General features: G+C 48.6%; 1 protein-coding gene across 2 annotated transcripts in view; it reads right to left on the bottom strand.

Moving 5' to 3' along the window:
* abtb3b (ankyrin repeat and BTB domain containing 3b) overlaps positions 1 to 14,900 on the bottom strand; it is a 140,873-nt gene that overhangs the window by 12,937 nt on the left and 113,036 nt on the right. Inside the window, exons 6-10 of one of the 2 annotated variants that reach the window (XM_036977555.2) lie at positions 5,779 to 5,868; positions 4,203 to 4,304; positions 3,134 to 3,227; positions 2,285 to 2,420; positions 1,785 to 2,017 (exon numbers count right to left, since the gene is read on the bottom strand). In XM_036977555.2, coding sequence (XP_036833450.1) covers positions 1,785 to 2,017; positions 2,285 to 2,420; positions 3,134 to 3,227; positions 4,203 to 4,304; positions 5,779 to 5,868 — 655 coding nt within the window. The remainder of the gene's footprint in view (positions 1 to 1,784; positions 2,018 to 2,284; positions 2,421 to 3,133; positions 3,228 to 4,202; positions 4,305 to 5,778; positions 5,869 to 14,900) is intronic. The other variant, XM_036977566.2, reaches the window with a different exon arrangement.

Raw genomic sequence — 14,900 nt, 5'->3', positions numbered from 1 at the left:
CTGAGCTAAATGACTACGGGGCGTAGCACTCACTTCCGTCATCATGAAGTGCTTTGAGAGACTAGTCAAGGACCATATCACCTCCACCCTACCCGACACCCTAGACCCACTCCAATTTGCTTACCGCCCAAATAGGTCCACAGACGATGCAATCTCAACCACACTGCACACTGCCCTAACCCATCTGGACAAGAGGAATACCTATGTGAGAATGCTGTTCATCGACTACAGCTCAGCATTTAACACCATAGTACCCTCCAAACTTGTCATCAAGCTCGAGACCCTGGGTCTCAACCCCGCCCTGTGCAACTGGGTACTGGACTTCCTGACGGGCCGCCCCCAGGTGGTGAGGGTAGGTAACAACATCTCCACCCCGCTGATCCTCAACACTGGGGCCCCACAAGGGTGCGTTCTGAGCCCTCTCCTGTACTCCCTGTTCACCCACGACTGCGTGGCCACGCACGCCTCCAACTCAATCATCAAGTTTGCGGACGACACAACAGTGGTGGGCTTGATTACCAACAACGACGAGACGGCCTACAGGGAGGAGGTGAGGGCCCTCGGAGTGTGGTGTCAGGAAAATAACCTCACACTCAACGTCAACAAAACTAAGGAGATGATTGTGGACTTCAGGAAACAGCAGAGGGAACACCCCCCTATCCACATCGATGGAACAGCAGTGGAGAGGGTAGTAAGTTTTAAGTTCCTCGGCATACACATCACAGACAAACTGAATTGGTCCACCCACACAGACAGCATCGTGAGGAAGGCGCAGCAGCGCCTCTTCAACCTCAGGAGACTGAAGAAATTCGGCTTGTCACCAAAAGCACTCACAAACTTCTACAGATGCACAATCGAGAGCATCCTGTTGGGCTGTATCACCGCCTGGTACGGCAACTGCTCCGCCCACAACCGTAAGGCTCTCCAGAGGGTAGTGAGGTCCGCACAACGCATCACCGGGGGCAAACTACCTGCCCTCCAGGACACCTACACCACCCGATGTCACAGGAAGGCCATAAACATCATCAAGGACAACAATCACCCGAGCCATTGCCTGTTCACCCCGCTATCGTCCAGAAGGCGAGGTCAGTACAGGTGCATCAAAGCTGGGACTGAAAAACAGCTTCTATCTCAAGGTCATCAGACTGTTAAACAGCCACCACTAACATTGAGTGGCTGCTGCCAACACACTGACTCAACTCCAGACACTTTAATAATAATAATGTTAATATAATGTTTACATACCCTACATTATTCATCTCATATGTCTACGTATATACTGTACTCTATATAATCTACTGCATCTTTATGTAATACATGTATCACATGCTAACCATGTGTATGTGACAAATAAAATTTGATTTGATTTGATTTGAATGTATATCTAGTATACTGACAAAGGCTGCACGTATCTATACTGTAACTACTGTGAAGGCCTACAGAATGTATATGTTGTTTAGAAATAATAAGACCATGGGTCTTATTAAACATCTGTAGATCGTTTCCTGTTGCAAGGTCACAGACATGCAGTTGACAACTTGACATGTTACTGATCTGGTCTATTGATTGTTTGTTGAGCCTCTATTCCAGAGGAGGCTGGTGAGGGGAGGATGGCTCATAATTATGGTTCAAATGGAGTGAATGGAAAGGAAACCATTTGTTTGATACCATTCGTTCCGTTCCAACCATTAGCCTGTCCTCCGACTTAAAGTGCCACCAGCCACCACTGATCTGTCCTATATAGATGGACTATCCCAATAAAGTGTTACCAAGTATGCACTCACCCAGGCTGCGTATGTCGATGGTGATATCCACGTGTCCGTGTTCAGAGCTGTGGTACATGGCCTCTCTCAGGGCCTTGAGCTTGGCCTTGCCTGTCCGGACCAGGTCCAGCTGGGAGGGGCTCCTCTCCTCCAGGCCCCTCTCCTCCTCTGTCCCCTCAGCCAGGATCTCCTCCAGGGACAGCACGTCCCCTTTTCCCTTCTCTGTCTGGGACAGCAACTTACGGAACACGTTCCTGTACGTGGAGGATAGCAGACAGAAATATTTGTTAGTAGTGACAGTTGTGATAATGTAGTGATAATGCAAGGTATGATGATGTCAACACAAAACTATGCAATGTGAGTGTGTGGGGAGGGGGGTGTCTGGTGTGTGTGTGTGTGTGTGTGTGTGTGTGTGTGTGTGTGTGTGTGTGTGTGTGTGTGTTTGTATGTGTGTGTGTGAGGGTGGTTTGAAAGATGTGTTTTCTCTGTAAAGTGTTTTGATCCTACTATGGAAGTGTTACCTGTGTCCATGTGCTGCTGCTAGACTGTAGGAGTTCAAGTCTCCCTGAGGTGCTGTAGAGATGCCATTACGGTACATAGTTCCCACCATGGGGTCTGCTCCCCGCTCCAACAGCAGACTGACCAGCTCAAAGTTACCTAGGGGGAATAGAATGTTGCCTGTCAAGTTCCGGGTCAAGTTGAGCTGAGAATGTGTGTATGAGGGTGGTTTGTTGCAGATGATGTGTGCGTGTGTCAATCATGTGCCATGCATGTGTACATGAGGCCGTAGTTGTGCTCTTGTGTGTGTGAACATTTTCGCTAGTGTGCCTACAGATGTCAAATCTTAATTTTATCACCTTTTTGTTGCTGAGAAGTGTGCAGGAAATGCAAACTTGTAGTGTATTCAAGGTTAAAAAGGCTTCAAAATGTTGTAATTTCCACTTAAAAATATCCCAATCGACTTTCCCTAATGAAAAATGTATCAACCCCTACAAGAAATGTCCATTAATTCGAATCCACATAAATATTCACATTTCCTGTTGCTTCAGGATTATTCTCCTACTGTAGCAAACTGACTCAAATTAAGATCCTACATCTGTATATCTGCAAGGTGTCTGTGTGTGTGTGTGTGTGTGCATGAGTACGCTAGATCTCCCAGAAAAAGAAAACTTATAACAGTGCTGAATTATTTCCCCAATGCAGGGCCCTAAGATTTCTCTAGGCAGGTGGTCAGCCCAAAATCCAGGACCTATTCATAACATCCCACTGCATCTTGTGGTTATTATCAGCAGGGCCATCATGATGTAGGCCACATTGGTTGTGCAAGGTCGGCTGCAGGCTGTCAGAGGCATGCTGTTCCAGTAGTGTACCTGCAGCGGAGGCCAGCTGTAGCGGGGTCTCTGTGTAGTTCTCCATGCCATCCTGTAGGGAGCCCTCTACGTTGGCCCGAGCATCCAGTAGCAGCTGTGGAGGGCAGTGGGTGAGGCAGGGTTAAGGCAAGGGGGAGAAACGGGGAGTCAGACTTATCCTCACTCTCTGAAGGGTTGGTATGAGCATCAGTGGCCCATCACCAAGATAGACTCAGACAGCACAACCTGAACCACATACTGGATAGTACAATTTTACAGCCTGGCAGAACAGATGGCTTGGGAAATGGAGTGTGAAATTATGAAACTGAAAAGCCCCCAACCAAATCTGACTGAACATTACAGGTGCTTAGGGAAAGTTCTACCCCAAAGAGCCTGAACACTAAATCTGCATTTATTCAACCACAAATCCTGTTTTTCTTCTTTCCGCCCATGTGATTTCCATGTACTTCCGAAACCCCTCGATGAGGCTATGGAAAAAGTCCTGCTACACCTTTTCATTGAACAAGTAGAGCTAATTAGTTTTAGCAGTTCAGTGGAAAGATCGTTGCGATGTTGGTCCATTGTGTTTAATGACCATTAGCAATGTGGACCAACAGATTGTCCTGTTTCCATTAAGTTAATGCAGTGTGTGCTACGTGCACTTCAGCAGGAGGAAGTAGAGAATCACACAATCGTTCAAACTAGTACATTTCATTTCAACCAGTTTCCATTGGGTTTTCAAGCTCAGGTCACTCAGCATTCAATGACATTTAATAGACATTACATACACAGGATTAGGAGAAAACACATTTTAGTTGTTATTATCACCATTTATGTCATGATAATAATAACCATGACACCAAGATTGGGGTCAGTTCCATTTATATTCAGTCAATTCAGGAAGTAAACCAAACCTCTAAATCCAATTTTTCTCAATGCTTTTCAATTAAGATAAAAAAAAAAACATTTTATTCCTGAATTGTCTGAATTGAAATGGAATTTACCCCCACCCTGCATGACACTATATGATGCACAATGAGAGGTGAACAGACAGAAAACACAATGAGGTGAGAAAGGATGACATCACTACCTGCACAACAGGGACATGTCCGTGTAACACGGCGAAAGTGAGAGGTGTCCCCTGGCGCGTTTCGGGGTAGACTGAGGGGTGCTTGTGCACTGTGTTTGGCACCTGGGAAGTCATCAGGGAGGTTCAGGGAAGAGAGATATAAAGCCATTAAAATTCTAGTCTATGCAGCAAAGACAAGCAACTAAAGGAGGGTGTCTAAAGGAAGGAGAGCTGGGTCGTATTCATTAGGCACCAAACCGGGGGAGGGGAGGGGGGGTGATTGAAACAGGGAGGGTCTACTTGGACTTACAGACAATAAAAAAAGCAAACTTTTGTTTTCTGCTCGCTTTTAAAACTTTTTCCGTTGCATGCCCTAATGACTACGACCCTGAGGTAATTAGCTAGTTAGCCTGCGGCAAAAGCCGACATCCTGCAGATTTTGTTGCTAAACCAACTCAGTCGATTCTGTCTAATTCTGCTTAACAGTGTAGTACTCAGATACTTTCCACTTTTCAATCTTTTCCAGCCTTGGTCTGTCTGTCTGGAGTCCAAGGCTGACCTAAGTTGACCTAACCTCAGTAACTAGACCACATTTCCTCTCAGGCAGACAGTCAATCAGGGGTTGAGACAACAACTGGGAGCACATGAATGTGAGGCTGTGAGCAGAGACCCGTGAACGAAGCACACACAATTCCCTCGAGCAACTCTCAGAGTCTCTGAAGCGGACACTCATTTTGAGCTTTTCTCTAATTGACTTTTCTCAAATTTGCTTTGCTTTAATTTACTTTTCCTGACCTTAATTACTCTGAGGATACACAGAGGCAGAAGTAACACGTGTTTATTCTATTTGACCTGGTGTGTGCAGTTCTTCAGAAATACCGGAAGCAACAAACAGTGTCCTGTTGCTTAATCAATCAAAACAGTCACGTGCTCCATTTAACTTGATTTAGATGAATCATTATGACCTCATTGCGATGATAACAAGCGTTCAAAATAACCAATGACATAAACCATCCTCCGCCTACTGGAGTGTTGTGTTGAGTGCTTTGTTCTGGGGTTACCACTATCATGGCCGACATGAATTCTGACGTGATGGCTGGTGGGTTCCACAGTCATGAGGTGACTCAACAAGACTAGGACTAACAGGCATGGGCCACCATTACATGTAACTAGGCTACAACCAAAGATCCCCCAAAGCTTACCTGAGAAATGCCTCAAACATATAGTATTTAATGTTCTCTTTTCATTCTTTGTACCAAAGGAATAGCTAAAAGGTGAGCTTACAGTTATGTCTGTGTAATTCAACTGTAAACAGTGTGTTATTAAATTGTGTACAGTAAACAGCATGGCGGCCCGTGCCTCAAGATTATGACCGTACCCTCTTCTCACTATACATACAGCATGGCAACAGGAGAGGAGTTGGGACAGATGAGGGACAACACAATCTGGGTTTTCTCCCGTCTCACAACACATAAATTGGAATGATCACGCCAAACAAGACAATGACCATAGGAGTTTGCAAGACAACACAAACAGATCTGGGAACAGGCTACATACATATCATTCTAGACAACATGGTGTTGTCATCATCACTGACCTCACTGTTGATGTCTGCTCCAGCGTCCAACAGCATCTGGACCATGGCCTCGTCCCCTCTCACACAGGCGTACATAAGAGGAGTCATTCCCTGATGTACATCAGAGGGGTCAGGGGTCGGAAGATACATTGGTCACATTACAGTTAGGGTTTTGTTTGACAGTCCAGATAGTCCAGATGTGAGTTGAATAAAGCAGATATGAAGCAGATGTCAAGGACATCATTTTTGTATGACAGTGGATGGCTGCTTTACACTGTGAGTTTGACAATCTGGGTTCGAATACGCACAGTTTCTCCTGTGCCCCACAATACTGTGTTAGCTCGTGGAGCTAAAGCCTAGGCATTACCTCGGTGAGCTAACACAATTATTCAGGTCTTAGACAAGGTTACTACTCATCATGCGAGCGTGGTTCACCAAACTACCGCAGATACATGAGCACAAGTCAAAGCCATCAACACATGGAAACAATCCTCAGCTTGACCTGTATCTGACTTCTTGGATTTGCTTACAGCACACTTGGACTCCATGTTTGAAATTTCCCCCTCCAGCCACTTTGATTAACTACAGTAGCGTGTGGCGTTGATCACGGAAAACTCAGAGGAGTAATGTTCTGCAGCTCCCTAAGACACTGAGAACAGTGTGTTTCCAATGGGCTCCTCAGTCAGTCTAAACATCAAAGGGAGGAGGCAGTCTGGAGGGAATGAGTTGCGTTCTTCAGCTCAGAACAGCCTCAAACTAAAAACTGAAAATTGAATGTTGCTGGTTCACTAGCAACAATGTGTGTGTGTGTGTATACACGTTTGACTAAATTTGTTAGTACCAGACATTTTTCCAGTCCTCACTAGTATAAAAAGGCTATTTTTGTCGTAGAAGTTGTGTTTAGGGTTAGAGTTAGAATTCTGGTTAGGGTTGGAATTAGTTGTCTCATTTGCAATGGTGCCCTGAGGACAAAAATTCCATCAACACAACAACAAAAATTTAAAAAATGATTGACAGATATACTGTCACAGCTGGTAATCGTTGTCTCTAATTGGGGATCATATTTAAGTAGCTGTTTTTCCCACCTGTGTTTGTGGGATATTGTTTATGTGTAGTTGCATGTTAGCACTCCATTGTCGTCACGTTTCGTTTAGTCTTTATTGTTTTGTTGTGTGGTTCACTTATTTCTAATAAAAGATGTGGAACCCAGATCACGCATGCGTCAAACGATCGTGACAGAATATCCCACCACAACAGGACCAAGCAGCGTGCCCAGGCGCTTTGGAAAGCGCCTTCTCAGCCCGGCACCATCTGTGCCAGCTCTACGCACCAAGTCTCCACAGCCCATAACGTCCTGTGCCAACTCCTCGTACTCACCGTGCGAAGTGTGTTAAAGTTCCGGTATAATTAATGCAGACTATACGCACCAGGTCTCCAGTGCGTCTTCACAGCCCAGTACGTTCTGTGCCAGTTCCACGCACCAGGCCTCCAGTGCGCCTCCCCAGTCCGGCACTTCCTGTGCCTGCTCCCCGCACTCGACCTGAAGTGCATGTCACCAGTCTGGCGCCACCTGTGCCGGCTCCACGCACTAGACCTCCAGTGCGTCTTCCCAGTCAGGTGCGTCCTGTGCCGGCTCCACGCACTCGCCCTGAGGTGTGTGTCACCAGTCCGGTGCCACCTGTGCCGGCCCCACGCATCAGGCCTCCAGTGTGTCTCCTCAGTCCAGAGCTTCCGGCGACGGTTCCCAGTCCAGAGCTTCCGGCAACGGTTCCCAGTCCAGAGCTTCAGGCGACGATTCCCAGTCCAGAGCTTCAGGCGACGATTCCCAGTCCAGAGGTTCCGGCGACGGTTCACAGTCCAGAACCTCCAACGACGGTCCACGGTCCGGAACCTCCTGCGATGGTCCACTATCCGGAACCTCCTTCGACGGTCCATGGTCCGAACCTCCAGCTCCAGGGCAGGAGCCTTCCTCTGCACCGATGCCCAGTCCGAGCACGGCGTCCAGTCCAGCTCCAAGGCAGGAGCCCTCCTCTGCACCGATGCCCAGTCGAGACACGGCGTCCTGTCCCACTCCATGGCAGGAGTCTTCCTCTGCACCGATGTCCAGGCCAGGGCCGGTGTCCAGTCCCGCTCCATGGCAGGAGCCTTCCTCGGTATCTAGGTCCAGTCCAGGCACAGTGTTCAGCCTGGGTCCATGGCTGGAGCCGCGGAATGAGCGGGTTCTTCGGCCCGCACCAGAGCCGCCCCCGATGCTGGCGGGATGAGCAGTTTCTTCGTCCTGCACCAGAGCCGACACCGATACTAGGCACCCCCCCCCTAACCCTCCCCTTTATGTTTCAGGTTTTGCGCCAGAGTCCGCAACTTGGGGGGGGGGGGTTTACTGTCACGTCCTGACCAGAGAGTCCTTATTTTCTATGGTGGAGTAGGTCAGGGCGTGACTGGGGGTTAGTCTAGTTTATTATTTCTATGTGGGGTTCTGGTTTTGTTTTTCTATGTTGGTGATTTTGTATGATTCCCAATTAGAGGCAGCTGGTAATAGTTGTCTCTAATTGGAGATCATATTTAAGTAGCTGTTTTTCCCACCTGTGTTTGTGGGATATTGTTTATGTGTAGTTGCATGTTAGCACTCCATGGTCGTCACGTTTCGTTTATTCTTTATTGTTTTGTTGTGTGGTTCACTTATTTCTAATAAAAGATGTGGAACCCAGATCACGCTGCACGTTGGTCCAAGTATGCTTCAAACGATCATGACATATACAGGTGAAGTCGGAAGTTGACATACACCTCAGCCAAATACATTTAAACTTAGTTTTTCCACAATTCCTGACATTTAATCCAAGTAAAAAATCCCTGTCTTAGGTCAGTTAGGATCATTACTTTATTTTAGGAATGTCAAATGTCAGAATAATAGTAGAGATAATTATTTATTTCAACTTTTATTTCTTTCATCACATTCCCAGTGGGTCAGAAGTTTACATACACTCAATTAGTATTTGGTAGCATTGCCTTTAAATTGTTTAACTTGGGTCAAACGTTTCGGGTAGCCTTCCACAAGCTTCCCACAATAACTTTTGGCCCATTCCTCCTGACAGTGCTGGTGTAACTGAGTCAGTTTTGTAGGCCTCCTTGTTCGCACACACTTTTTCAGTTCTGCCCACAGTTCTGTTCTGCCCAGTTGTGTCCTCATTATGCCATCTATTTTGTGAAGTGCACCAGTCCCTCCTGCAGCAAAGCACCCCCACAACATGATGCTGCCACCCCCGTACTTCACAGTTGGGATGGTGTTCTTCGTCTTGCAAACCTCCCTCTTTTTCCTCCAAACATAACAATGGTCCTTATGGCCAAACAGTTTTATTTTTGTTTCCTCAGACCAGAGGACATTTCTCCAAAAAGTACAATCTTTGTCCCCGTGTGCAGTTGCAAACTGTAGTCTGGCTTTTTTATGGCAGTTTTGGAGCAGTGGATTCTTCCTTGCTGAGCGGATTCTTCCTTTCAGGTTATGTTGATATAGGACTTGTTGTTACGGTGCGTGAATGAGGACCCAAAAGCGAATTAACGTAAACAGAGCTTCTTTAATAACAAAACAAAACGTAGGCTCAGATGGACCTGCAGGTTCCGACAGGACAGGACAAGGTTGCAGCAAACATGACGATAGTCTGGTTCAGGCATGAACAACACAAACAAGAATCCGACAAAGACAGGAGCAGAAACAGAGAGAGATATAGAGGACTAATCATAGGGAAAAAGGGAACAGGTGGGAAAAGGGGTGACGAGGTAGTTAGGAGGAGACAAGGCACAGCTGGGGGAAAGAGGGGGAGAAAAGGTAACCTAACAACGACCAGCAGAGGGAGACAGGGTGAAGGGAAAGGACAGAAACAAGACACAACATGACAGTACATGACAGTACCCCCCCACTCACCGAGCGCCTCCTGGCGCACTCGAGGAGGAAACCTGGCGGCAACGGAGGAAATCATCGATCAGCGCACGGTCCAGCACGTCCCGAGAGGGAACCCAACTCCTCTCCTCAGGACCGTACCCCTCCCAATCTACTAGGTACTGATGACCACGGCCCCGAGGACGCATGTCCAAAATCCTACGGACCCTGTAGATGGGTGCGCCCTCGACAAGGATGGGGGGGGGGGGGGGGAAGACGAGCGGGGGCGCGAAGAACGGGCTTGACACAGGAGACATGGAAGACCGGGTGGACGCGACGAAGATATCGCGGAAGAAGAAGTCGAACTGCGACAGGATTAATGATCCGAGAAATACGGAACGGACCAATGAACCGCGGGGTCAACTTGCGAGAAGTGGTCTTAAGGGGAAGGTTCTGAGTGGAGAGCCAAACTCTCTGACCGCGACAATATCTAGGACTCTTAGTTCTACGCTTATTAGCAGCCCTCACAGTCTGCGCCCTATAACGGCAAAGTGCAGACCTGACCCTCTTCCAGGTGCGCTCGCAACGTTGGACAAAAGCCTGAGCGGAGGGGACGCTGGACTCGGCGAACTGAGATGAGAACAGCGGAGGCTGGTACCCGAGGCTACTCTGAAAAGGAGATAGCCCGGTCGCAGACGAAGGAAGCGAGTTGTGGGCGTATTCTGCCCAGGGGAGCTGTTCTGACCAAGACGCAGGGTTGCGAAAAGAAAGACTGCGTAAGATGCGACCAATAGTCTGATTGGCCCGTTCTGCTTGACCGTTAGACTGGGGGTGAAAGCCGGAAGAGAGACTGACGGAAGCCCCAATCAACCGGCAAAACTCCCTCCAAAATTGAGACGTGAATTGCGGACCTCTGTCCGAAACGACGTCTGACGGAAGGCCATGAATTCTGAAAACATTCTCGATGATGATTTGTGCCGTCTCTTTAGCAGAAGGAAGCTTAGCAAGGGGAATAAAATGAGCCGCCTTAGAGAACCTGTCGACAACCGTAAGAATAACAGTCTTCCCCGCTGACGAAGGCAGTCCGGTGACAAAATCTAAGGCGATGTGAGACCACGGTCGAGAGGGAATGGGAAGCGGCCTGAGACGGCCGGCAGGAGGAGAGTTACCGGACTTAGTCTGCGCGCAGACCGAACAAGCAGCCACGAAGCGACGCGTGTCATGCTCCCGGGTGGGCCACCAAAAGCGCTGGCGAATGGAAGCAAGCGTACCCCGAACGCCAGGGTGGCCGGCTAACTTGGCAGAGTGAGCCCACTGAAGAACGGCCAGACGAGTAGGAACGGGAACGAAAAGAAGGTTCCTGGGACAAGCGCGCGGCGACGGAGTTTGAGTGAGTGCTTGCTTTACCTGCCTCTCAATTCCCCAGACAGTCAACCCGACAACACGCCCCTCAGGGAGAATCCCCTCGGGGTCAGTGGAGGCTACTGAAGAACTGAAGAGACGAGATAAAGCATCAGGCTTGGTGTTCTTAGAGCCCGGACGATAAGAAATCACGAACTCGAAACGAGCAAAAAACAGCGCCCAGCGCGCCTGACGCGCATTAAGTCGTTTGGCAGAACGGATGTACTCAAGGTTCCTATGGTCAGTCCAAACGACAAAAGGAACGGTCGCCCCCTCCAACCACTGTCGCCATTCGCCTAGGGCTAAGCGGATGGCGAGCAGTTCGCGGTTTCCCACATCATAGTTACGTTCCGACGGCGACAGGCGATGAGAAAAATACGCGCAAGGGTGGACCTTGTCGTCAGAGAAGGAGCGCTGAGAAAGAATGGCTCCCACGCCCACCTCTGACGCGTCAACCTCGACAATGAACTGTCTAGAGACGTCAGGTGTAACAAGGATAGGTGCGGATGTAAAACGATTCTTGAGGAGATCAAAAGCTCCCTGGGCGGAAACGGACCACTTAAAGCACGTCTTGACAGAAGTAAGGGCTGTGAGAGGGGCTGCCACCTGACCGAAATTACGGATGAAACGACGATAGAAGTTCGCGAAGCCGAGAAAGCGCTGCAACTCGACGCGTGACTTAGGGACGGGCCAATCAATGACAGCTTGGACCTTAGCGGGATCCATCTTAATGCCTTCAGCGGAAATAACAGAACCGAGAAATGTGACGGAGGAGGCATGAAAAGAGCACTTCTCAGCCTTCACAAAAAGACAATTCTCTAAAAGGCGCTGGAGGACACGTCGAACGTGCTGAACATGAATCTGGAGTGACGGTGAAAAAATCAGGATATCGTCAAGGTAAACGAAAACAAAGATGTTCAGCATGTCTCTCAGGACATCATTGACTAATGCCTGAAAGACAGCTGGAGCGTTAGCGAGGCCGAAAGGAAGAACCCGGTATTCAAAGTGCCCTAACGGAGTGTTAAACGCTGTCTTCCACTCGTCCCCCTCCCTGATGCGCACGAGATGGTAAGCGTTACGAAGGTCCAACTTAGTGAAAAACCTGGCTCCCTGCAGGATCTCGAAGGCTGAAGACATAAGAGGAAGCGGATAACGATTCTTCACTGTTATGTCATTCAGCCCTCGATAATCTATGCAGGGGCGCAGGGACCCGTCCTTCTTCTTAACAAAAAAAAACCCCGCTCCGGCGGGAGAGGAGGAGGGGACTATGGTACCGGCGGCAAGAGCTACAGACAAATAATCTTCGAGAGCCTTACGTTCGGGAGCCGACAGAGAGTATAGTCTACCCCGGGGGGGAGTGGTTCCCGGAAGGAGATCAATACTACAATCATACGACCGGTGTGGAGGAAGAGAGGTGGCCCTGGACCGACTGAACACCGTGCGCAGATCGTGATATTCCTCCGGCACCCCTGTCAAATCACCAGGCTCCTCCTGTGAAGAAGAGACAGAGGAAACAGGAGGGATAGCAGACATTAAACATTTCACATGACAAGAGACGTTCCAGGAGAGGATAGAATTACTAGACCAATTAATGGAAGGATTATGACAAACTAGCCAGGGATGGCCCAAAACAACAGGTGTAAAAGGTGAACGAAAAATTAAAAAAGAAATGGTTTCGCTATGATTACCAGAAACAGTGAGGGTTAAAGGTAGCGTCTCACGCTGAATCCTGGGGAGAGGACTACCATCCAGGGCGAACAAGGCCGTGGACTCCCTTAACTGTCTGAGAGGAATGTCATGTTCCCGAGCCCAGGTCTCGTCCATAAAACAGCCCTCCGCCCCAGAGTCTATTAAGGCACTGCAGGAAGCTGACGAACCGGTCCAGCGTAGATGGACCGACAAGGTAGTGCAGGATCTTGAAGGAGAGACAGGAGTAGTAGCGCTCACCAGTAGCCCTCCGCTTACTGATGAGCTCTGGCTTTTACTGGACATGAAGTGACAAAATGACCAGCGGAACCGCAATAGAGACAGAGGAGGTTGGTGATTCTCCGTTCCCTCTCCTTAGTCGAGATGCGGATACCTCCCAGCTGCATAGGCTCAGCACCCGAGCCGGCAGAGGAAGATGGTAGTGATGCAGAGAGGGGGGCAACGGAGAACGCGAGCTCCTTTCCACGAGCTCGGTGACGAAGATCAACCCGTCGCTCAATGCGAATAGCGAGTTCAATCAAGGAATCCACGCTGGAAGGAACCTCCCGGGAGAGAATCTCATCCTTTACCTCTGCGCGGAGACCCTCCAGAAAACGAGCGAGCAAAGCCGGCTCGTTCCAGCCACTGGAGGCAGCAAGAGTGCGAAACTCAATAGAGTAGTCTGTTATGGATCGATTACCCTGACATAGGGAAGACAGGGCCCTGGAAGCCTCCTCCCCAAAAACAGATCGATCAAAAACCCGTATCATCTCCTCCTTAAAGTCCTGATACTGGTTAGTACACTCAGCCCTTGCCTCCCAGATTGCCGTGCCCCACTCACGAGCCCGTCCAGTAAGGAGAGATATGACGTAGGCGACACGAGCAGTGCTCCTGGAGTAAGTGTTGGGCTGGAGAGAAAACACAATATCACACTGGGTGAGGAACGAGCGGCATTCAGTGGGCTCCCCAGAGTAACACGGCGGGTTATTGATTCTGGGCTCCGGAGATTCGAAAGCCCTGGAAGTGGCCGGTGGATCGAGGCGGAGATGGTGAACCTGTTCTGTGAGGTTGGAGACTTGGGTGGCCAGGGTCTCAACGGCATGTCGAGCAGCAGACAATTCCTGCTTGTGTCTGCCTAGCATCGCTCCCTGGATCTCGACGGCTGAGTGGAGAGGATCCGAAGTCGCTGGGTCCATTCTTGGTCGGATTCTTCTGTTACGGTGCGTGAATGAGGACCCAAAAGCGAATTAACGTAAACAGAGCTTCTTTAATAACAAAACAAAACGTAGGCTCAGATGGACCTGCAGGTTCCGACAGGACAGGACAAGGTTGCAGCAAACATGACGATAGTCTGGTTCAGGCATGAACAACACAAACAAGAATCCGACAAAGACAGGAGCAGAAACAGAGAGAGATATAGAGGACTAATCATAGGGAAAAAGGGAACAGGTGGGAAAAGGGGTGACGAGGTAGTTAGGAGGAGACAAGGCACAGCTGGGGGAAAGAGGGGGAGAAAAGGTAACCTAACAACGACCAGCAGAGGGAGACAGGGTGAAGGGAAAGGACAGAAACAAGACACAACATGACAGTACATGACACTTGTTTTACTGTGGATATAGATACTTTTGTGCCTGTTTCCTCCATCATCTTCACAAGGGCCTTTGCTGTTGTTCTGGGATTGATTTGAACTTTTTGCACCAAACTACATTCATCTCTAGGAGACAGAACGTGTCTCCTTCCTGAGTGGTATGACGGCTGGTGGTCCCATGGTGTTTATACTTGCGTACTATTGTTTGTACAGATGAACGTGGCACCTTCAGGCGTTTGGAAATTGCTCCCCTGGATGAACCAGACTTGTGGAGGTCTACAATTTTTTTCTGAGGTCTTGGCTGATTTCTTTGATTTTTCCATGATGTCAAGCAAAGAGGCACTGAGTTTTAAGGTAGGCATTGAAATACATCCACAGGTACACCTCCAATTGACTCAAATGATGTCAATTAGACTATCAGAAGCTTCTAAAGCCATGACATCATTTTCTGGAATTTTCCAAGCTGTTTAAAGGCACAGTCAACTTAGTGTATATAAACGTCTGACCCACTGGAATTGTGATACAGTGAATTAGAAGTTAAATAATTTGTCTGTAAACAATTGTTGGAAAAAATGTATTGTGTCATGCACAAAG

The sequence above is a fragment of the Oncorhynchus mykiss genome, chromosome 1, assembly GCF_057628025.1.
Source record: "Oncorhynchus mykiss isolate SJ-2025 chromosome 1, ASM5762802v1, whole genome shotgun sequence".
NCBI classification, from domain to species: Eukaryota; Metazoa; Chordata; class Actinopteri; order Salmoniformes; family Salmonidae; genus Oncorhynchus; species Oncorhynchus mykiss.
The sequence above is the reverse complement of the archived record's forward strand: the minus strand, read 5'-3'. Positions and strand labels throughout refer to the sequence as shown.